At 44.8% G+C, this 23490-nt stretch overlaps 1 protein-coding gene and 1 long non-coding RNA gene across 3 annotated transcripts in view; one reads left to right on the forward strand and one right to left on the reverse strand.

The window, feature by feature from the left end:
• Positions 1–5818, forward strand: part of LOC135208464 (uncharacterized) — a 40155-nt gene extending 34337 nt beyond the window's left edge. Inside the window, exon 4 of the long non-coding RNA XR_010313175.1 lies at positions 2644–5818. This is a non-coding gene — a long non-coding RNA (uncharacterized LOC135208464). The remainder of the gene's footprint in view (positions 1–2643) is intronic.
• LOC135208463 (proteasome assembly chaperone 2-like) overlaps positions 1–23490 on the reverse strand; it is a 115285-nt gene that overhangs the window by 17448 nt on the left and 74347 nt on the right. Inside the window, exon 6 of one of the 2 annotated variants that reach the window (XM_064240669.1) lies at positions 19524–19620. In XM_064240669.1, the coding sequence (XP_064096739.1) occupies positions 19524–19620 (97 nt within the window). Of the gene's footprint in view, positions 1–19514; positions 19621–23490 lie in introns of both variants that reach the window. The other variant, XM_064240668.1, reaches the window with a different exon arrangement.

Consider the following 23490-nt stretch of genomic DNA (forward strand, 5'->3'; position numbering starts at 1 on the left):
GACCTCTTTTCATCCAAGATCTCCTTGTAACACTGCATCAAATCCATGACGCCTCTGGAAACCCTAGTGAACCTGTCCAAGTTGGGATCCTGAGCCTCAAAAGTTGACAACGCTTGCTGCAACTCTGCAAAACCTCTTATCAAGTCCTGCCTTGTGAAAGCCTTAGGCTCTGGGGTGGGTGCTTCTTCTTCTTCCTCTATTATCTGCTTCTCCAGTTGTATCAGGTCCTCAGCAGATAACTCCTCGCCATGAGACTCCAGCAGCTCTGTAACATCATCAACCTCCATCTCCAAATTGATTTCCTTACTCAGGGCAACAACGTTCTTGACAACTAGCTGAACTGTGTCCTCAAACCCATGGAAATCATTCACAAATTGAGGACAAATTTTCTTCCAGACACCATTCATGTTTGTTTGCTTAACCTCCTCCCAGGAATTAGCAATGTTCTTTACAGCATCAAGGATGTTGTAGGATTTCCAAAAGTCCTTCAGAGTCAAGTCCTTCTTGGTTTCAGTTGCCTGTAAAGCCATAGCAATTGTCCTTCGTAGGTAGTAGGCCTTGAACGAAGCAATCACTCCTTGGTCCATAGGCTGTAAAAGGGCCGTGGTATTAGGTGGAAGGTAAACCACCTTGACATTAGGGTTGAAGTCTCCCAGCTGGGCAGGGTGTCCAGGGGCATTGTCCAGCACTAGCAACACCTTAAAGGGGATACCCTTGGAGGCGCAATACCGCTCCACACTTGGAACAAAATGGTTTACGAACCAGTCCTCAAACACTGCAAGTGTCACCCATGCCTTCTGTTGGACTTCCAAATTACTGGTAGTTGACCCTTCCAAATGTCCGAGTGCCCTTGGATTTTCAGCCTGATACACCAACAAGGGCTTCAGTTTGAAGTCGCCAGCAGCATTACCCCCAAGAAGTAAAGTTAGCCTCTCCTTGCTGGCTTTATGACCAGGGTGCTGGGACTTCTCCTCCTTGGCGATGTAAGTGCGGTTAGGCATACGTTTCCAAAACAAACCTGTCTCGTCTACGTTAAACACTTGCTGAGCAGAATAACCCCCTCCTTAATTATCTCAGACAACGCTTTAGGAAATTCACTCGCTGCTTTCTCATCCCCACTAGCAGCTTCACCTTGCAATTTAAGGTTATGGTAATTGGCCCGAGCCTTAAATCGCATAAACCAACCCCTACTAGCCACAAACTCTTCACTTTCACTTCCCTCCCCCTTTTCTTTTTTCAACGCTTCAAACAATCTTTTCGCCTTCTCCTGAATCACCATAAGGCTGACTGGGATACGCCGTTGATTTTGGTCTTCCAACCAAAGCACCAATAACCTTTCCATTTCAATTATTAGACCACTACGCTGCTTAGTTATCACTGTCGCTTTCATAGGAGCAGATCCTTTCACATGTTCAACGATGCGCTCTTTATCTTTGATAATGGTAGCAACGGTCGAACGGCTAAGGCCAAGCGAGCGGCCAATGTTTGTTGGCGTTTCTCCCTTCTCAGATCGCTTTATAATGTCCACTTTAATTTCCATGGTGATGGCCTTTCTTTTCTTCGATGCACTACCATCAGAAGAGTCCGCCTTGCGCTTGGGAGCCATAACAAAGAGCAAAAAGTTACAAAAACGATACAACACGAGGGAGAGAGAGGCAGTGTAAACAACCAAAATGGCGTATGGGCGAGGAATGAGCGTAGCGAAGCGACGCCGTCCTCTCCCCCACAAAGCGTATTCTTCCGCCGTGCGCCCGGAACTAGTTCGCGTTTGTTTACATTGCTTACGACGCTAACCGCGTAAGACGGAACGACGCAAAATATTATTTTTTATATTTTTTATGGGGGCGCGTTCGTAACCACGAAACATCGTAAGTCGAGACCAGCGTAACCCGAGGACTTACTGTATATCAAAGCTTATATTTTCGCAAATTTTCTGTTGTATCTCAAAACGTTCGTATATTAGGGCAATCATATGTCAAGGTTCCAGTGTAATTTGATCAGAGAGAGAGAGAGAGAGACGCCTTGGCGGCAACAATAGTCTCGGGGATTGACGTAAAGTTTATTTTCTGAACAGATAGGACAGAGAAGTGTTCGTTTCATTAAACGGCCTCTGACTCATGGCAGGAAATGTTTTGTTGATACTAATATATAAGCCTATTTAAAGATACGTGTACTTTAATTAGTCTATATGATACGTAAATAGTAATCAGCTGTTCGTGTAGCCCTCAAGATTTGGCAAAATCACTCCAGGTTGAACATAAAACTTCAAGAATGTAGTGTCATCAGAGGATTACAATAGTTTTTACCTTCAAGAACCAGCATTCTTTTATGAAAATAACTCTAGGTTGTACATAAAACTAACAGGGGAAACAATCATTTTGTAGTGTTAACCAAAGGATTATTAAAATAAGGTTTTTATAAAACATTTTTAATTAGTTTAAGACATATTTCCAAGCGTCGTTCCGGCTTACGACGATTTTCGGCTTACGACGCGTCTCAAGAACGGAACCCCCGTCGTAACCCGGGGACTGCCTGTATACTGTTTTCCAGGTGTGAGAAAACACACCTCACTGTAAAATTATGCCTGTCTTTCTTTGATATTAAGTGCTACCTTTTTGTTCACAGGAGTCTATGTCTTTTCAGAAATATATGACCACTGAGATGACTGACAATGCCAGGACAACCAGCGACAATACCACAGTCCCATCTGTCCAATTACCCTCATTCATGACCATAACCCAGAAGCCTGGTTCTTTAGAATGGAGACCAACTTCAGATCCAAGGTCACATCATCACCACGCAAAGCTGATGCCATCCTCAAGTTCCTGCTGGACAGCATCTACATCCGCACAAATCTCAGAGTGGCTAGCTGAGCCACTGCACTAATCTCAGAGTGGCTACCTGAGCCACAAACCCCCATCATGTACAATACATTGAAGGTACAACTGAGGTCTTCCTTCAGCATGTCCCCTGCCCTCAAAGCCCGAAAATTCCTAGACAAAGTAGGACCAGCAATAGGAGACCAATGGCCGTCACACGTCTGCAAACAAGTACTGCTGTTAATAATGATCCCCACCATAGATGGTCAACCAGAAATGATGCCAAACCTTGAGAGAGGTGTCCTCCTCATGTGGTTGCCATGCCAAACAGTCACTGTGATACCCATACACCTCGACAAATTCCTGAGAATGATAAATGCAGTTCATATGGCCCAGAGATTGTCAGAACCCACTCAACCACCTGTAGCACCAGCCACACCACAACCACTTCATCAGAGCAACACAGAATCGAACAGCAAACCAGAGGGCCCTGCCACTCCCATATACCACTTTCAAAACTACAGGAAGGAGAACAAACACAGGACCAAAAAGAATAATGTCTGAAAGGGCCAATGTTCTTCAACTGGAGATTCCGGAGCAAGCCCAAATACTATGAGAACGGCTGCCCTCTATAAAATAACATGCATTAGGGGCTGCAGCTTTTTGGGCGACAATGGTTGCATGCTATAAAAAACATGCAATAGGGTCACAGTAGTGACTTGAGCAATTAACTGTGAGCGATGGGCAGACTGGTTGTCTTGTAAAAGAAAATGGGTTTACCTTTCACTGCTTTTCTTCTAAATGCAAGTGAAAACACTTCACGTGTTTATATGTCAAGAGATGATATGTCCAACGCACAGTTCCTCATTAGCATGGCCGCATGTAAGTTATTCATTCCAGCCAACCTGCATAAACGCCTCAACCCCACCCCTAGGTGTCTACTGCCAGTGGTGCCACACTTAAAATATATGGAAAAAACTGAAATTATATTCAACTGCAATCCATACAGTTGGACATTCATCACAGCAGACATCACAATTGCACTACTAGGAGCAGATTTCCTAAAAGCCCATGAGATGATGGTAGACAGCAAGACACCAGCTGATTCAGAGAAATGTCCTTACAGCACCCATCACTCCCAGAACAATAGCAGCAAAGTATTCAAAGATGTCCTCAAGCACAACCTAGCAAGCTCCGCAAAATACCACATCGTCACTGAGGGGGCACCCTCAAATCCATGCATGCTTCAGACTTTTGGCCCCAGACATTTTAGCCTATGCTAGAATTCCATGACATGGAACAGGCAGGAATCTGCCAGAAAGCCTCCAACCCATGGGCAACATTCTAAGGAAGAGGGCACTGTCCTCACTAATCTTCCCAAGGTGGAGCAACCGATTTTCTCTTATATCTCCTCTTCATACCAAATTCTTCCATTGCTCTGGAGACCAATTACAACACTTGGAACAGGGATTACTTGATTGATACTGCTGAATATCACGAGAAGCTTGATGCTATTTTGTCCAATGAGAGCAAGTACAAGCTCTTGACAAGAAACCCGACAAACATCAAGAGGGAGGCCAACAGTCATCAGTGCAGTGAACGCTGCGACAAACGCTGTCCACCTCCCGCACATACAAGGAGACTACAGCCTGGGTTATTTATATAGCAACATAAAAACCCACAAACAAGGAAACTCCCTCCAGCCCTTATGTCCCTGCAGTCATCAGTAGAATTCTTAGAGGCCATCAAGGACACCCATGGCACCGGGATTATCGCCTCACTGAACGTGGAGACCATGTTCATGAATGTGCCTGTCGATGAGACCATCGATAACTTCCTTGAGTGCGTCTACAGGAGTCAGCCGACAGCGCCCCTCAATATACCTAAAGCCTCACTCCATATGCTACTGGAGATTTGTACCAAGAAGGCCCCTTTCTCCACCCACCATGGCCAGATGTTCCGCCAGAGGATGGCGTGGTGATGGGCTACTGGGTCATCTTTGCTAACTTTTACATAGGCACTGTAGAGGAACAAGTCTTCGCCAGAATGCAGCAAATCCGCAGATATGGCTGTTATATCGATGATATCTTTGTTCAAGTAGACACTGAGGATGAGGTTGAAGCCCTTTGTAAGGCATTTCAGCAGTATAGCATACTAAATTACATAGTTGAATACAGCACCAACGATCAGCTCCACTTCCTCGACGTCCCTTGAGAGTAAGGTGGAAGACGGCCTCCATACTTCTGTCTATGCAAGAACAACTAATCTTGGACTTTGTGCCTAAACGGTGACAGCGAGTGCCCCGCCAGATTCAAAAGCACAACTATTAGGGCCTTCATCGAGAGAGCCCTCTCCCACTGCTCGACCCGGCAGGACACTCGTCAGGAACTTGACCATGCCTCCCAAGTATTCGTGAATAACAGGTATTCCAATAAATTAATCGGTAGAGAAGTCCGCACGGCACTGGAGAAATGGTATGGTAGTGAGAGCCTGCAGCCCCGCCCCCAGGATAATATCAAGCTGTATTACGAAGCCCTCATGAGTTCCCATTACCGTTAAGAAGTGGACTCTGTTAAGAAGATTATTACTGAAAATGTAACCCTGATTGACAACACCAAGAAAATTTACTTACCAGAATCGGAAGATGCTTGACCTAATAATGAAAAATAACTCAAGTACATATGCCCAATCTGCGGTTGCAGCGGCAACTACGTAGGTATGACTAGCATGCGCCTGTCTAAGACTCATGCCATGCCAAGAGGGGGCAACGCCCAGCAACGTCACCACACAGCTCAGGTGGTCTAGGAGGTTGCAGCTACACAGCTATCAACACGGCGGAAGTGGCTTCAGGCCTGACTCAAGCAACCAATGAAAAAGCAGACTTACTGCCACCAGCAAACGAGATCAGCATAGAGCAGATCCCCGGCTGACGAACCCAAATATAAGGAGGAAGGACACCACACCAGCAGCAGTCCACCCTCTGCTTCCTAGAGAGAGGACTATGGTATAACTGTAAAATTTAAATATGATATTTTTATGATAAAATAATGTTTTACGTATACTTACCTGGTAGTTACATATAGCTGTAGTCTTTGACATCACGGCAGAATTTCGAATTTCGCAGCAGCACTAATTGACTGGTCAGGTGATTCCCGTACCCCCTCCCTCTACCGGGGAATGTAGAACTACCACAACTAAACCTCAGAATTTTGATGCCTACCTGTCTATGTGAGGGGAGGTGGGTGGGCTCTAATGATGTTAACTACCAGGTAAGTATACGTAAAACATTATTTTATCATAAAAATATCACTTTTACGTATGCAACTTACCTGGTAGTTACATATAGCTGATTGGCACATTTTGGAGGTGGGACCATGGCAGCTAACCATATTTAATGAGGAATTTCTATTGGAATTTAGTAGTTCTCTTTTAGTCCTTACCTTTTAAGATAGCTGACTTGAAGGTTACTGCCTCTTAAGTCTGCTGATCTTGAAAGCCTTGAAGAAGTACATGGAGCCTAGCGTCAAGCTATAGACACGTACCCAGCATTGGTGAGGTATATGGAACCGTGCGCCAAGCTATATATACGTACCAGCATTGGCGGGGTATATGGAGCCGCGCACCAAGCTGTAGAAGTGTACCAGCGTTGGCGTGATATATGGATCTGAGCGCCAAGCTATAGACACTTAATGTAGTCTAGGGCTAACCGTGGACTGACATGCGATAATTATACGTCTGCTCATGGAGCCGTACACAATAAACAATAAGGACAACAACAACATGGGAATCACCTTCACCTAAATATTTTTACCCTTTACCTAAATGGACTGTAGGGTACCACTAGTACACTTCCATACCCTCAGACACCCTTAAAAAACAACACCAAAGATCAAGTTAAAAATTATTAGGAAGGATGGACTTCCTTTCTTCCCTTACCCAACACCGTGCCAGTTACTACAAAAGGTCCCAATGTGGAACAGTTTTCGTACACTGCTTGAATCTCCATTAAATAATGTGTTGCAAACACTGACTTACATTTCCAATACGTCGCATTGATAATGGCGTCTAAAGATAAATTGCGTTTATACGCCATAGAAGTTGCAACAGCTCTGACTTCATGGGCCTTCCTCTAGCCAGATCAACCTCTGGTTCTCCCAACTGAGAGTGAGCTTCAACTATTAAATCCCTCAAAAAAAAGGATATTGCATTCTTAGATAATATCCTCGAAGGATTTCTTACTGAACACCAAAGATTGTCTGACCCTCCTCTTATTTGTTGAGTCCTGTGTATATAATACTTCAGGGCTCTTACTGGACATAATGATCTCTCTGGTTCTCCCTCTCCTACTAACTCTGAGAGGCCATGGTTGTGAGGTTGACTCGTTCTTTGCTAAAAAGCCAATCGTCGATGTGCATATTGCTTTGTCTTGTGCAAATGCCACTCTTTTATCGATGGCGTGAATTTCACTTATCCTTTTGGCTGACGCTAGAGCCACTAAGAATAATGTTTTCCTAGTGAGATCTCTGAAAGCTATCTCACTTAACGGTTCAAACCTCGTAGATAGAAGCCATTTGAGCACTATATCTAGATTCCAAGAGATCACCTTATTTCCTTCCTGTTTCTTTGTATCAAAGGATTTTAATAAATCAGACAGTTCCTGATTGTTCAAGAACATCCATTCCCATATTGCTTTCGAATACTGAGGATAGCATGGCCCTGTATCCTTTGATAGTAGGAGTCGAGAGTTTCCTTTCTGTTTTAAGGAAAATAAGAAAGTCTGCCATTTGAATTATAGAGGTTTTAGTAAACGAGACTCCATGCTGTCTACACCAGGCCCCTAAAAAATTGAACCATTTTTGCCTGGTAGACCGCTGCTGAAGATTCTCTCCTTGGCCTGGCAATAACCCGTGAAGCTCGTCTCGAAAACCCCTTCTGTCTGAGGGTACGCTCGACAGTCTGAATGCGGTCAGACGTAGAGCGTGGATATTCTCGTGGAATCTCCTAAAATGAGGTTGTTTGAGTAAATCTACTCGCTGGAAGTTTCCTCGGGTAGTCTATTAGAAGGTCCAGGATCTCCGGGAACCATTCTCTTGCTGGCCAGAATGGAGCTATTAACGTCATTCTGACATTTGAGTGTTGCCTGAACTTTGTCAATACTGCCCTGATCATTTTCATTGGAGGAAAGGCATAGAGGTCCAAGTCCGACCAATCTAGCAGCATTGAGTCTAAAGCAAACGCTTTCTTGTCGGGTACGGGGGAGCAATATATTGGCAATCTTGTTGTCTTTTCCGTGGCAAACAAGTCCACTAGAGGTCTTCCCCACAGATTCCACAACTGCTGGCATACCTGTAAGTGCAGAGTCCACTCTGTAGGTAGTACCTGATTTCTCCTGCTTAACTCGTCCGCTCTTACATTGTATCTCCCCTGTACAAACCTGGTGAGCATTCTTGTCCGATTTTCTTTGCAAGCCATGGAGTAACTCCCTCGTTGCTTCGCACAGAGAGGAGGAGTGAGTCCCCCCTTGTTTCTTGATGTATGAGAGAGCTGTGGTGTTGTCGCAATTGATGACGACCACTTTTCCCTGTACTTCTTGGCAAAGGCCTTAGATCCCAAATGTATTGCCTTTAATTCTTTTAGATTTATATGCCACTGTCTTTGACTGATTGTCCACAAGCCTGACACTTCCTTATTTCCCAGCACCGCTCCCCATCCTTGATCCGAGGCGTCTGAGAAGAATGCAAGGTTGGGGTTCAGTGGCCAAAGAGACAGACCCTCCTTGAGTCTTTTTTCTAACCTCCACCAAAGGAGATCTTGCTTTATTTCCTCCGTTATTGGAAAAAATGATACTGTTATGATACAATAAAGTTTCATACATACTTACTGGCAGATATATACTTAGCTATCGACTCCGTCGTCCCCGACAGAAATTCAAATTTCGTGGCACTTGCTACAGGTAGGTCAGGTGATCTACCGCCCTGCTCTGGGTGGCAGGACTAGGAACCATTCCCGTTTTCTAATCAGATTTTCTCTTCCACCTGTCTCCTGCGGGGAGGCTGGGTGGGTCCTCAATCGTATATATCTGCCAGGTAAGTATGTATGAAACTTTATTGTATCATAACAATATCATTTTCATACATTCAACTTACCTGTCAGATATATACTTAACTGATTGACACCCTTTGGTGGAGGGCAAGAGACAGCTAACTACTGAATAGACAGGTAAACAACATATGTTGTAGGTATTTATAGACCTTGGTTCCTACCTTATAGGTGGGACAAAGACTTGTGGCTACTGCCCTAGGAGTTCTGCTTCACCTCAAGAGCCTTAGCGAGATAGTGATCTGCGGCCAAGAGTTCTTGTGGGTCTGTCGATGGGGTCTCGTCCACTTACTCGGCAGAGCCTAACTGGCATTTGTCAATGGGTGCTAATCCGCTTATATGACAACACGCCTTCTTTAAGGAGCACTTAACCGATCCCGATCACCCGATCCTAACACCCGTGTTAGTTCTAAGATTGCCAAGAGCCATCCCCGGACTCTTAGCAAACAACCAAAAACTCGATAAACACACACACGAAAGTACAAAAAAAAAAAAAAAAAAAAAAAATTTGTACCCCTCTAAAAGTCCGTTGCCACTCGATCTCCTAGTGAAGAGAAGTGAAGGCCGCCTGTGCGACATCTGACACTTCCATGCACAGGAAAACCAAGAACGCATCCGACAAGAGGGTTACGGACACTTATTTAAGGATCGGTGCTCGCTCCAGTACCCAGAACCGTCTGTGCTGACACAAACGGACCTAGAGAAACATTTCTCATACGTAACGCGCACATCCTTTAAGTAATGAGATGCAAACACTGAGTTGCATCTCTAATAAGTTGCATCCAAAATATTCTTGAGAGACATATTTCTTTGGAACGCAATAGACGTCGCGATTGCCCTTACTTCATGAGCTCTTACTCTTAAAAGATTAAAAGTCATATCTGGGCAGTTCTTATGAGCCTCGGTAATCACACTTCTTACAAAGAAGGCTAAGGCACTCTTAGACATCGGTCTTTTGGGGTCCTTTCCTGATCACCATAGACCGTGTTGCGAACCCCCCAACTGCTTCTTTCTGTCCAGATAGAATTTAAGTGCTCTGACTGGGCAGAGGGATCTCTCTGCCTCTCTGGCTACCAGACTAGTAAGTCCTTTTACCTCGAAGCTCCTGGGCCAAGGATTCGAGGGATTCTCATTCTTAGCAAGAAAGAGAGTCTGGAATGAACAAATCGCAGAGTCTCCCTTGAAACCAACTCGTGACTCAAGGGCGTGCAACTCGCTGACTCTTTTTGCCGTAGCGAGAGACAGCAGAAACAGACACTTCCTTGTGATATCTCGAAAGGAAGCCATGTGAGGTGGTTCGAACCTCTCGGAGGACAGAAATTTCAGGAGGAGGACAGCTTCTTCGACCTACACCAACTTCTGAACACCTCCCACTTCGATTGGTACACTCGCAAAGTAGATGATCTGCGGGCTCTGGCAATTGCGCTTGCCGCCTTGCAAGAAAACCCTCTCGCTCTGACAAGTCTTTCGACAGTCGAAAGGCAAGTTCAGAGCAAGAGCGGTGGTAGGTTTTTGATGGTACCTCTTGAAGTGGGTTGTTTGAGCAGATCTATCCTGTTTGGAAGAGATCTGGGGAAGTCCACTGTCCACTCCATTACCTCTGTGAACCAAATTCGGGATGGCCAATATAGGGCTATCAGTCATTCTTGCCCCCTTCGAGGCCATGAACTTTCTGACTACTTCCCCCAGTATCTTGAATGGGGGGAAAGTGTACACGTCTAGCCCTGACCAGTCCAGGAGAAAGGCGTCTATTCCATAAGCCCTGGGATCTTCTACTAGAGCGCAAAATGTGTCTATCCTTTTGGAGAGGAACGTGGCGAACAGATCTATTTGAGGCTTGCCCCAAAGAGACCATTATTATTATTATAAAAGTAGTTTAACCAGACCACTGAGCTGATTTTCAGCTCTCCTAGGGCTGGCCCCCCAAAGAGACCAAAGGCTCTGACAGACTTCTGAGTGGAGGGTCCATTCTGTTGGAAGGACCTGGAACCTCCTGCTCAGTCTGTCCGCTCTCACGTTCCTCTCCCCTTGGACAAACCTTGTTAGGAGAACTACATTCTTTTGATTCGCCCAAATCAGCAGATCTCTTGCCAGTTCGTATAGGGCGAGTGAGTGAGTTCCTCCTTGTTTTTTCACATAAGCCAGAGCGGTGGTATTGTCAGAGTTTATCTGCACTACTCCGTGTCTGACTATGTGTTCGAAGCTCTTTAGCGCTAGGTGAATTGCTAAGAGCTCCTTGCAATTTATGTGCCATGACACCTGTTCTTCCGACCAGGTGCCTGACACTTCTTTGGATCCAAGGTTGCACCCAAACCCTGTCACCGACACGTCTGAGAACAATATCATGGTTGGGTTCCGTACTTCCAGGGATACTCCTTTGTTCTCTTCTAAAGGGGTTAACCACCACCTTAATTGATCTTTTACTTCTGTTGAGATTGGAAAAGTGTGTGAGCGCTGTCCTGTCTTCCAATTCCAACTCCTTCTCAGGAAGAACTGAAGCGGATGGAGATGCAGTCTTCCTAGAGGAAAGAACTGTTCGAGCGAGGAAAGGGTCCCCAGAAGGCTCAACCATTCCCTCGCTGAACTGCGCTCCTTCCCTAAGAAGCTGGATACTGTGGTGCAACCTTTCTTTATTCTCTCTCGAGAAGGAAATACTCGAAAACCCCGAGAATCCATCTGAATCCCCAGATAAACCATGTTCTGGCTGGGGACCATCTGAGATTTCTCGAGGTTTACGATCAATCCTAATGACTTCGTCAGTTCCAAAGTCGTTGAAAGATCCTCCAAACACTGCTTTTGAGACCTGGCCCTGATGAGCCAGTCGTCCAGGTATAGGGAGACGTTTATCCCTTTCAAATGAAGGTGTCTTGACACATTTTTCATCAAGTCTGTGAAGACTTGGGGAGCCGTGGACAGGCCGAAACACAGGGCCCTGAACTGATAGATCCTTCCCTCCAACATGAAACAAAGGTACTACCTCGACGAATGATGAATCGGGATGTGGAAATATGCGTCTTGAAGGTCTAGGGACGCCATCCAATCTCCTTGACGGAGTGCTGCAAGGACTAAAGCAGACGTTTCCATGCTGAACTTGTTTTTCTACGAATCTGTTCAGCGCACTTACATCCAGTACTGGTCTCCATCCCCCCGAAGCTTTCGCTACAAGAAACAAGCGATTGTGGAAAAGTCCCTTGAGGAGATGGTCCATCTCCGAAAAACCCCATGTTGCTCTGGCCGAGTTCAAGGCGTGTCTCCTCGAGGAGTCTACAAGACTCGAGAAGTCTGATTCGGCCAAAATGGGCAGAGACAATCCCATATTCTCTCCCGTTTCATACCATATGCCTCTTCTACCTGTTAGTTTGGCAGGAGGCATACAAAATACTGTCCTTCCTAACTTCTTTTTCATCTTGATCCAGGAGTCAAGCGATTGTAGGGCCCTCTTCATGGATATGGCCGGCTTCATTTTCAGGAAGGAGGAAGACTTGTGCGCTTTCGTGCTCGAAAAGAGCGAGCGTGGAGAAGGAGGAGCAGCTGGAGTCAACGAATCTCCATACTCTTCTAAAAGGAGAGAAGAAAGAACTTTATAATTTGAAAGCCCTTCTTTATTAGTAATCTCGTCTTCCGAAATGTCCTCTAAGTTAAGAGGCTCAGAAGGAGAAGGCTCCCTTCTTTCGTCTGTCTCCTCCCTTGATTTCTTCCTCTCCAAAGAAGAAGCACTTCTAACAGGAGAGGGACTAAGAGTTATTCTCTCTCTACGCCTATCCTTAGGAGAGTCATGAAGTTTTAGTTTGGCGCCTGGAGGACTCCTGGCGGTTGTCAGGCTCTTCTTGTAGAGATTGCGCCTGGCGCTTAGCAGGAGTATCTTGCTCAGAATACTCCTGGCGCCTGGGAGGAGTATCGTGTTCGGAATACTCCTGGAGCCTGGCAGGCGCATCGCGTTCCGAATACTCCTGGCGCTTGGCAGGCGCATCGCGTTCCGAATACTCCTGGATCCTGGCAGGCGCATCGTGCTCCGAATACTCCTGGTTCCTGGTAGGCGCATTTCGCTTGGCAGGCGCTTCGCTCCTATCAGGCGCTTCATATCCTCTAGTTGGATCTCGGCGCTTGGTTGGCGTTCTAGGTCTCGAACGATCTAAGAAAAGTCAGGCTCTTTGTACCTGAAAGACTCCTCTCTTCCCGTGAAAACTTCAAAGTCAACTTCACTATCAGATGTTCTTTGGCGCCTGGCTCCTGGCTGGCGCCAGGCGCTTGGCAGGAGTTACTTCCTTTTCCACTTCCCGCCTGTCTAACGCTCCGCTCCCCCCAGAGATGGCCGCCTGTGCGACAACTCCCCTGGAAGGCTCGTTGCGCTTGACAGGAGATCAGTATCTGGATCTTTTTACAGGAAGCCTATCGTCCTTCCTACGAGTAGGCTCCTTGGAAAGTACTCCTACCAAAGACGCTAATTGCTCCTGCATATTTAACAAAATTTTCCTGGTAGAGGACTCCTCCTCATTCGAAGCAGGAGAGGGAGATCTGGAAGGCGCTCGAGGTTCTCTTACCGTCCATGGATCTAACTCCTTCCTAGCCTTCTTTATTACCGAAGGCACATCTTCAGAGAAGCGCTCGGGGCTAGAATTGAATTCAGGCTCTTTCCAATTCCTCTTCAGCGGACGGGAAAGCTTCGACTCCTTCCATCCTCTTTTCGGAGAAGGCGAACCTGAAGACGAAAAGCACTCTCGTAGGACGCTTTTCCTATAGCGGTCCCTGGCAGTCTGAGACGTAACAGATTCTGCCTTTCCTATAGCGGTCCCTGGCAGTCTGAGACGTAACAGATTCTGCTGAAGGGACGCCTGATCGTTGGGGATTCTCCACGACCTCCGTAAGGCTTTCGAATTTCCTTCTCCTCTGGGCCAGGGAGCTTGGAAGCGGTCTAGACCTGGGAGCATCGCAGAGACGACCACACTGGGGACACTTATATCACTCGAAAAATCACATTCACTTTGCTTACCTTCCAATGCTGCCATTTTTTCCTGCATTTTTTGAAGGGAAGCTCTGAGTTCCGCAATTTCCGAAGCAGAATCAGAGGGGTTAGCAACCTGTGATCGGGCTGATACAGAATGAGAATAATTATAAGAAGCTACGGAACTAGGTAGAAGTTCACGAGATCTAGATTTACTGCGGCTTTTGTAAACCGCCTTCCTCTCTCTATCTTTCTCTAACTTCTTCAAGTAAGAAGTTAGATTCTTCCATTCTTGAGCACTCAGTCTTTCGCACTTGTTACATGTATTCTCAATCGAACACTCAACTACCCTACATCCACGGCATGCAGTGTGAGGATCTACCGAAGCCTTCGGAATCCTCACCTTACAGCCCTCATTCACACACACTCTGAAACTAACACTAGAGTCAGACATATTCAAGAAAAATCCAAAGCCAAGTCCAAAAACAATTCCACGATAGCGAATGCCAAACTACAATCCAAGTACGTCACCAAAAATCAGTCGAAAGATGATCAAAAGCGTTGAAAAAAGAATTCCAGTCAGGAGGTAGTAACAACAATGTTGACACCACCGGCAACAGAGAAAATCTGATTAGAAAACGGGAATGGTTCCTAGTCCTGCCACCCAGAGCAGGGCGGTAGATCACCTGACCTACCTGTAGCGAGTGCCGCGAAATTTGAATTTCTGTCGGGGACGACGGAGTCGATAGCTAAGTATATATCTGACAGGTAAGTTGAATGTATGAAACAAAAGTGTCTGGGACACTCTTTCTTTCCCAACTTGCTCTGAGGAAGAACTGAAGCGGTCTCATGTAGAGTCTTCCCAGAGTTACAAACTGTTCTATTGACGCTAAGGTCCCCAAAAGACTCATCCACTCGTTGGCTGAGCATGTCTTTTTTTGCTAAAAATTGATTGACTTTTCTCAGGCATGAACTCACTCTCTGTTCAGACGGAAAAGCTCAAAAAGCTACCGAGTTCATCGTCACTCCAAGGTAAATTAAAATTTGTTTCGGAATCAGTCGAGATTTTTTGAAATTCACTAGCAGACCCAGCTCTTCTGTCAGTTGAATTGTCTTCTGCAAATCCTTCACCCACCCTACTTTCGACTGTGAACGGAGCAGCCAGTCGTCTAAATAGAGCGCTACTCTTATTTCTTCTGGGTGTAACCACCTTGCTACTGATGAGAGGACTCTTGTGAATACTTGTGGCGCTGTGGATAGTCCAAAGCATAGGGCCCTGAACTGGTATGTCCTTCCCTGAACCACGAATCTTAGGTACTTCCTCGAGTCTATGTGAATTGGAATGTGGAAGTACGCGTCCTGTAGGTCTATGGAAGCCATCCAATCTCCTTGACGAAGTGCTGACAAAACCGACTGGGTGGTATTCATCGAAAATTTTGTCTTGCTCACAAATTTGTTCAGGGCACTGACATTCAAATACTGGTCTCCACCCTCCCGAAGCTTTCGGGACAATGAATAGGCAATTGTAAAAGCCTGGGGTGTTCTGATCTTTTACCAGCTCTATCGCTCTTTTTTTCTAATAGAGCCGACAGTTCCTTTCTCAACGCGCAACATTTCTCTAAGTTTGACGAGTAAGCTGTCAAAACTATCGGTACCTTTGACAGAGGAGGATGCTTTACAAACGGAATCGAATAACCTTCCTTCAGTACCGATACTGTCCATGGATCTGCTCCTCTTCGTTCCCAAACTTGCCAGAACTCTTGGAGTCTGGCTCCGACTGGTGTGTGAAGGATTCCCTGCTCATTTCTTAGAAGTTGTTATCTTATTGGGCTTAGGACCGAACCTAACTCTAGGCCTTGATTTCTGCAATCCTCTTGTTGGTGCTCTGCCCCGAAAGGGCTTCTCCTGCTCGACAACTGGCGTTGGGCGTACACTCTAAGTCGTTGTGCTTTTCGGCTTCTTAGCCGACTGAGCTAAAAGGTCTTGAGTTGCTTTCTGGACCAGAGAGGCAGAAATTTCAGACACTAAATCCTTAGGAAAAAGGTTACACTTATCAAGTGGAGCGAACATAAGCGCCGACTTCTAGGTTCTTGTTACTCCCTTAGATGTAAATGCACACCAAAGCTGACGTTTCTTGAGGATCCCCACAGTTAATAAGGAAGCGATTTCAGTCGCTCCATCCCTTATTCTTTTGTCAATACAGGACATCACATTGGAGAAGTCACTAAAATGTTCTTCTGACAGGTTAAAAGACTTTGCCTTTCTTCCCAAGGCGCCAATCGACCAATCCAAGAAGCTTATTACTTCCATAAGACTGAAAACCACCTTCAGCAAATTATCTAATTCGCAACTCGTAAAGAAAATCTTCGCTGAATTCAAAGCAGAACGTCTGGACGAGTCCACTAGGCTGGAGAAGTCTCCATGAGAGGAGGCAGCGCCTCCCAGGGAGAAGGCTTCCCCAGTTTTGTACCAAACTCTTAGTTAAAAGTCTTGAAGGAGGGAAACAAAACACGGTCCTACCTTGCTCCCTCTTTTCTCGCAACCACTCATCCATCTTTTTCAACGCCTTTTTAGCTGAAATCGACAAAACCCGCTTAATGAAAGTCGAAGAATCTGGTTTAGTATTCCTAGCATACTGGGATTCAGGTGAGGTGGGAGTGGCTGGCGAAAAAGATTCTGGAAAGTTATCTAGGAAAAAGTTGAGTAATTGTTTGTATGCCGACGACCGAGTCTCCTTCTCGCCTTCTACTGCTTCTCCTTTTGACGCTCCTGCTGATAAATTGTCCTCCGCTTGTTCTTGATCCACTGGACAGTCTAACTCCTGCTCCACCAACTGCAGTGGCTCTTGAGACTCCTCCGGTAAAGTTCTAATTAAAGAAGGCGTAGAAGTAAGAAGTGGTTGCTGCTTCTTACCAACTACCCCCAAAATATTCTCTAATTGTTTATTCATCTCTACTAAGAATTTATTAGAATGCCCTGAAGAACCCAAAACTTGACTTGGTTTCGTAAACTCTCTCTGTTCCAAGTCAATCAAGTCAGGCGTATGGCGCCTGATACTACCGTATCAAAGTGCTTGGCCGAGTCCGAATCCGTGCGTCTAGTAGCTTGGCGTTTAGCGGCTGCTTCTTGAGAAGCCAGGCGCTTTGGCGTCTGGTGTAACGCGGTTGTCGTGTCATCAGGCTGGCGCTTCTCTACCCGTGTAAGCTCCTTCTCTCGTCTAGGTACATCAGACTGGCGCTTATCAGTCACCTCGCGACTGGAAGACTTATGCTTCCTCCTCTTCTTCAACATCGGTCACTCTACTTCCTCAGAAGTCGAAGAGAACGCTTCCGGCGCCTCCCAAAAACTACACGACGGCTCTTCCACAGAAGCCGCAATCTTTTTCTTGGGAATTGCGGCTGGCGAAACTTGTCTTGTTCTCTTTAAAGGACGAGATTTGTCCTTAAACCTCCAACCTCTGCGAGGTGAATCGTTTGCGCTCGAAGAAGACGAAAGACACTTCTGCGATACTCCTTGAACACCTTTATAGCATTGCTCTTCTGCCTCAGCTGAACTTGCGGCAGAATCGCCTGAGGGGACGACTGCTCGGATGTCAATTCCGCTCGTCTCCCTTCGGCTTTCGGCATGCCTCCTCCCAATGTCCGGGGAGTTTGGCAGGGGCCCAGGCCTAGGAGAACGAGAGGACCGCACAGCTGCCTCCTCCACTGCACTATCACTAACACAACACTTTTCTTATTCTTATCTAGCATCAAAGTATGCACAGATTCTCCTAATTTATCCATTGCTGCCATAAGCACGCTAAATCTTAAATACATCTGTTCCTGGAAGCTGGCAACGGTGTGGGGTTCGGGAACAATGTTGTCAGGGTCAGGTAATATGTTACGCGGATCTGGGTTAGACATAGAACAAGGAAAACCCTGACTCTCTAATTCCTGAGAAGCTAAGGAAGAAGTCCTAGATGAAGCTTTCCTTAATTTATCTTTTTCTAGCTTTCTCATATAACTCTCTAACTCCTTCCAGCCTTTATCAGTCAAATCCTTACATTCATCACATGTTACACTTTTGCTACAGTTCTGACCTCTGCAATTAACGCACAAAGTGTGCGGGTCTAACCTAGCTTTAAGTAACCTGGTTTTGCAACCCTTGCTGCAAACCCTAAAGTGAGATCCCGAATCTGACATTATAAATTTAAACCCTGATGAAAATCACACAATTGTTGCCTATCTGGCTAAATAAAGATAAATAGCAACTGCCGAAAGCCAAATCACAAAGAGTACGTCACCAAATCGATGAGTATCCGTCGTGAAAAAACAAAGAAATTCCACCAAACAAAACCGGTGTTCCGGTTGCGACGGCAGAAAAATTCTGAGGTTTAGTTGTGGTAGTTCTACATTCCCCGGTAGAGGGAGGGGGTACGGGAATCACCTGACCAGTCAATTAGCGCTGCTGCGAAATTCGAAATTCTGCCGTGACGTCAGAGACTACAGCTATATGTAACTACCAGGTAAGTTGCATACGTAAAAATAAAACATATACACTGATCTTGACTGTGCATTTGAAAATGACCTCCATAGGCACTCTATTAGCCTGTTTAAGTAGTATTTAAAAAGCTGCTATTCGAAAAATAGAGAACAATCTCTGTAATGCTGCTGAAGTAGCCATTACTTTTAATAAAATTTACATTACAGCTAGATCTGATCTGCATCTGCTACAAGTTATGTAGGTCTGTATCCAAGGAAGCTAAATAACATGAACATGGGTTATTACCAATACCTGGGTATCTCTGAGGCGCTCTCTCTCAATGAATGAAAAACCAGAATGCCAATGCATAAAGTGCTAAAAACAACTGGCTTCTGAACAAGAAAAACATCAAATGTCTCACTTGGGAGACAGATAAGAGCGAACTGAAGCATCACAACATGAGCTAGGGGTAAACCAGGTTGTGATCCCCCAACCTCTTTCCCCATTGTTTATCTATCATTACAACCAAAATCTTGTACTATCAATAACTGGACTCCAGCCAGGCACTTGAGAAAATCCTCTTCCGTTAAGACCAAGGGTTTGTTCTGTACATACATGAACACGTATAGAATATAAAACGAACGATCTACTGTATATGAACAAGCAAAGAATATAAAAAGAACGATTACTGCAAGCATCATCTATCTCAAGCAACAGAAATGTCAAAAGGATGTCTTGCTAAAAATGTTATTTTACCTCTAAATGGGACAGCCTTACTCCATTTAAATTGTGGATGTATCCATTTGGTGGTTACCAGTGTAGGATTGTTTACTAATCACAATATTGACAGTCTAATTTTGGTCTCTGTTTTTTAATGAATCCAGAGGTCTACATCAACCTATTATATGTGCTCTTCAACACTTGACCACTCTTATAAGCCCATGCTGGCACACTGTAGCTTCAAAAATCACCAACCTACCGAACATTTGTTTGTGTAAAAAAAAATCTTATACATTATATCTGTGAAACTAGGTTTAAGATTTTTACCCGACAATTCAAATAAATTTTTATATTTTTCTCTTGTAACCAACAAAAAGCGCTTATACTTTTAACTACACTGACCTTTTCTATACAGTAATTAACAATAATGTGGAATTTGGTAAGTGCACCAATAAAATATTGCAAAAACGTACCTGAAATACCTTTTTCCAAGAATTAAAGTATGTAGCTAGAACAATGGCATCATGTGTATTGTCACCTTCATCAACAAATTTGAAGAGTACAGTCAAGGGCAAGTCACTGTAAATAAACCACCACTGTTAAATTTCTTTAAAATGATATTGTTATTGTACAATAAAGTTTCATACATACTTACCTGGCAGATATATACTTAGCTATAGACTCCGTCGTCCCCGATAGAAATTCGAATTTCGCGGCACACGCTACAAGTAGGTAGGTCAGGTGATCTACCGGCCTGCCGCTGGGTGGCAGGAATAGGAACTATTACCTTCTAAGGACAGATTTTTCTCTTCCACCTGTCTCCTGAGGGGAGGCTGGGTGGGCCATTCAATCGTATATATCTGCCAGGTAAGTATGTATGAAACTTTATTGTACAATAACAATATCATTTTCATACATTCAGCTTCCCTGTCAGATATATACTTAGCTGATTGGCACCTTTGGCGGTGGGTAAGAGACAGCTAATTACTGATTAGACAGGTAAACAACATACGTTGTAGGTAATAGATAAATAAAACCTTGGTTCCTATGTGTTTAGACGAAGGGTTGACTTCCTAGCTATTGCTAGGTGTCTGCTTCGTCTCAAGAGCCTCAGCGAGGATGTGACCTATGGCTAAGAGTTCTTGTAGATCTGTCAATGGGGTCTTATCCACTTACTCGACAGAATCTAATGGTCATTTGTCAATGGGGTCTTATCCACTTACATGACAATACACCTATGCCTAGGGGCATAATTAAGGAGCACAACACCGATCCCGATCACCTGATCCTAACACGAGGGTTTGTGCTTAGTTTGAAAAGAGCTATCCCCAAACTCCTTTCAAACAAACCAAAAAAAAAAAAAACACTATGTTAACATAAAAATTAACTCACTTAGTTAAGGATCAGTGTCGGCTCCCTATCCCAGCAACGTATCCGTAGACACGTAAAACCAAGAGAGAAGGATCTCTCGTAGGTCAACTTGACCTTCGTGCAAAGGGAAGTCAACACAGAGTTGCATCTCCCTTAAGTTACAGCTAATATGTCCTTCACGACATATTGTTATGTAACGAACAAGAATTCATAAAAGCTCGCACTTCAAGCGCTTTTAATTCTCAGCTGTTTGAAGGAATCATCAAGTCATTCATGAAGTGCTTTTAGCGATCACACTTATTTCAAAGAAGACCAGGGCTTCCTTTGAAATGGATCTTTTCTGGATGAAGCCTAGAGCCTGGCTTGCGCCTGGGTGACGCCTCGAGTCTGGTTGGAGCCTCGAGCCTGGCTGGCGCCTCGAGCCTGGCTGGCGCCTCGCGCCTGCCTGACACTTGGTTGGCCGCCTAGCTCCTGGAAGGCGCTTTTTGCCTGACTCATGGCTGGCGCCTCGCGCCTGGAAGTAGCTTCGCGCCTGGCTCCAGACTGGCACTATTTGGCGTCTGGCCCCTGGCTGACTCCTCTCCACTTGCTGGAGCTTCGAGCTTGTAGAGTCCCGAGGATGTTCTGGCGATGCCCACATCAAGACCACTCTTATCTGTCTGACTTGTTCGCCTCCAGCGCATCTGCGCTAGGTTGGAGGCCCCCTCTTTCTCTTCATCAGACAATGACAGTGTTCCTTGAAACTGTCTGCCTCTGGCGTTTTTTACGCCTGTTTTGGCATTTGGCGCCTGGTTGGCGCTACATTGTCCGAAAGTCCTGAAACTCCACAATGGTTTATCAGGAGATTGGAGAAGGGTGGAAGAAATTCTTCCACTTTGAGCTTCTGGCCTCTCCGGCAAGGGAAGGTGATTGTAGTAAACTACATCCATTAGACGATAGGACATCTAACAGTACGAGAGATAAGAGTCTTCCTCCTCCGAGGATCCTTCTTGAATCCTTCCGTTGCTAACGATTAATCTCTTCTTACTTGCTGATGAAGTTCCTCGTTGCAGAATCTTCCCTATCCTTGTCCGAAGGAAGGGAAGGGGCTTGGAAGTCGAAGGAGACTCCGAGCTGAAATTGGGAGGACTCCTGATTTCTAGCTCTTTACTGTATCTCTCTGAATACCTTCTGGGAAGCATTTCGAACCCTCATCGCATCCCAAAGACTTTGTAGGCAAAAACGTTTAAACCATCTCTTCTTATGTAGGTGAAAACGTAAGTACCCTGCCTGGGCAACGAAACTTCTATCTGAAATCGTTGAGTCAGGAATAGAGGGTTTTAGTTCTCTTGCCAGACTACTATGCTGGCAAGAACCCATTGCCGAGTCTCCATTAAATCTGATGCGAGATTCCAATGCACAAAAAATTCACCTGTCTTCTTGGTAGTTAAGGGCCAAGAGAAAACAAAGAATTCCCTCATAAAATTTCTCAAAGAAGTTTGATGAGGAGCAGTTCCATCTTGTCGGAACACGGAATCTGAAGCCACAAAAGATCCCATTCGAAGTACATGATATCCTACTCTTGTTGTATTGAGGTATCGTATCAGATCCCGAAGATCTTAATCCTCTGCTATCTCTAATTCTCCTTGTATAGACAGAGTATAGCCTTTTACTGTGCTCTTTGATAGCAGATATATATAAAGTTGATTCTTCCCTCTGAAAAGGAAGAAAAAACCTATATATGTGGTTCACAGAGGTATCGGAAGAGGACAGTTTCCTCTTCCATCAAACACGATCTGCAGCAATTCTATGTCCTGGCTATGACTATTGTCATTCACCTTTAAAAAATCCTCTCATTCATGTCCACTTCTGGTCAGTCTGCACGAAGACTGACTCAGAGTGGAGAGGTTGTTAAGGTCCATTTGTAATAGATGCTTATAGAATATTCAGACTGTCTTGGAAAAGACTTCCAAAAGATGCTGTGAGAAGAACGTGACCTCTGTGAATCCAACCTCTAAGGCCAAAATGAGACAAAGTATTATCCTCTCTTTCTTTGACGCCCTTTATCTTAAATTCTGTAAAGCATTTATATTTAGGGGAAAAAAAAAACTAAAGTTTATTCCCCTTTCTATAAATAAAGATGGTGTATATTGCTACTTCTCTGGTTCAAGAAAAGGAAGCAGTCTACAGGAAGCCTGTTCGTCTTTTACCTTGCTAAGAGATCTATGAAGAAGACTTTCCGTAGGTTCTCACAACTCTTTGCAATAAATGTTAGACATATGATAACAGTTATTATCGTTGATCGAGAAGGTTCTCACGGACATGCAAAATCTTGCATCGAACCTCTTTTTCCAAATAGGTTCTCTTTGTTAACGCGAACAGGAGCGAAAAAAGAGATTCTCAATGCTCTTTGCGATATGAGAGTGTCGTGGAATTGGCCTAAGTGATTAAATGGGTAACGAAATCAGGAACGAATCTTGCCGTTACCGAGCGTGCTGTCTGAGAGGCTACTGGACTCTTATGTTAATAACTCGCTAAAACGAGAAAATATCTTGGATGGTGCTCTTGGCTCATTGCGCCAGGCTGGCGCTTCTGCGCCAGGTTGGCGCTTCAGACCGGCGCTTTCTTCTAATACTCTTTGTGTTATGTGCCAGAACATCTGTGCCTTTATGGTACCCGACATCCTTACACATGTTAATTCCGTTCTTAGTAGGAAAAAACTCTTATATACGTAGTATATTCTATTCAGGGAAACCATTTCTGCCACGAAGAGAATGTTTCCCATTCCACTCATCCATCTTCTCTTGAGCAATATCTGATTCTAAAAAGGTTGTGTGCGTTTCTCGAAAGACTTGGACCATACCGTAGTCTTAAAGTGAATTCTCTACTACATCCATCTTCTCACTAAGCATGTATTCTAATAAGCCATGCTTTCCGTTAGCATGAGAGCATTATATAATATAATGTTCTGCTGTGTTAGAATCCTTTAATAATGTTCCCTACGGTAAACAGCATTGAAAGGTTATAATATCTTTCTTATTGAAAGCTTCTTAGCAAAAGGCAGACAATATTTTATTTGATTGTTAGCTTAACTATACC

Source organism: Macrobrachium nipponense, chromosome 35 (genome assembly GCF_015104395.2).
Source record: "Macrobrachium nipponense isolate FS-2020 chromosome 35, ASM1510439v2, whole genome shotgun sequence".
NCBI lineage: Eukaryota > Metazoa > Arthropoda > Malacostraca > Decapoda > Palaemonidae > Macrobrachium > Macrobrachium nipponense.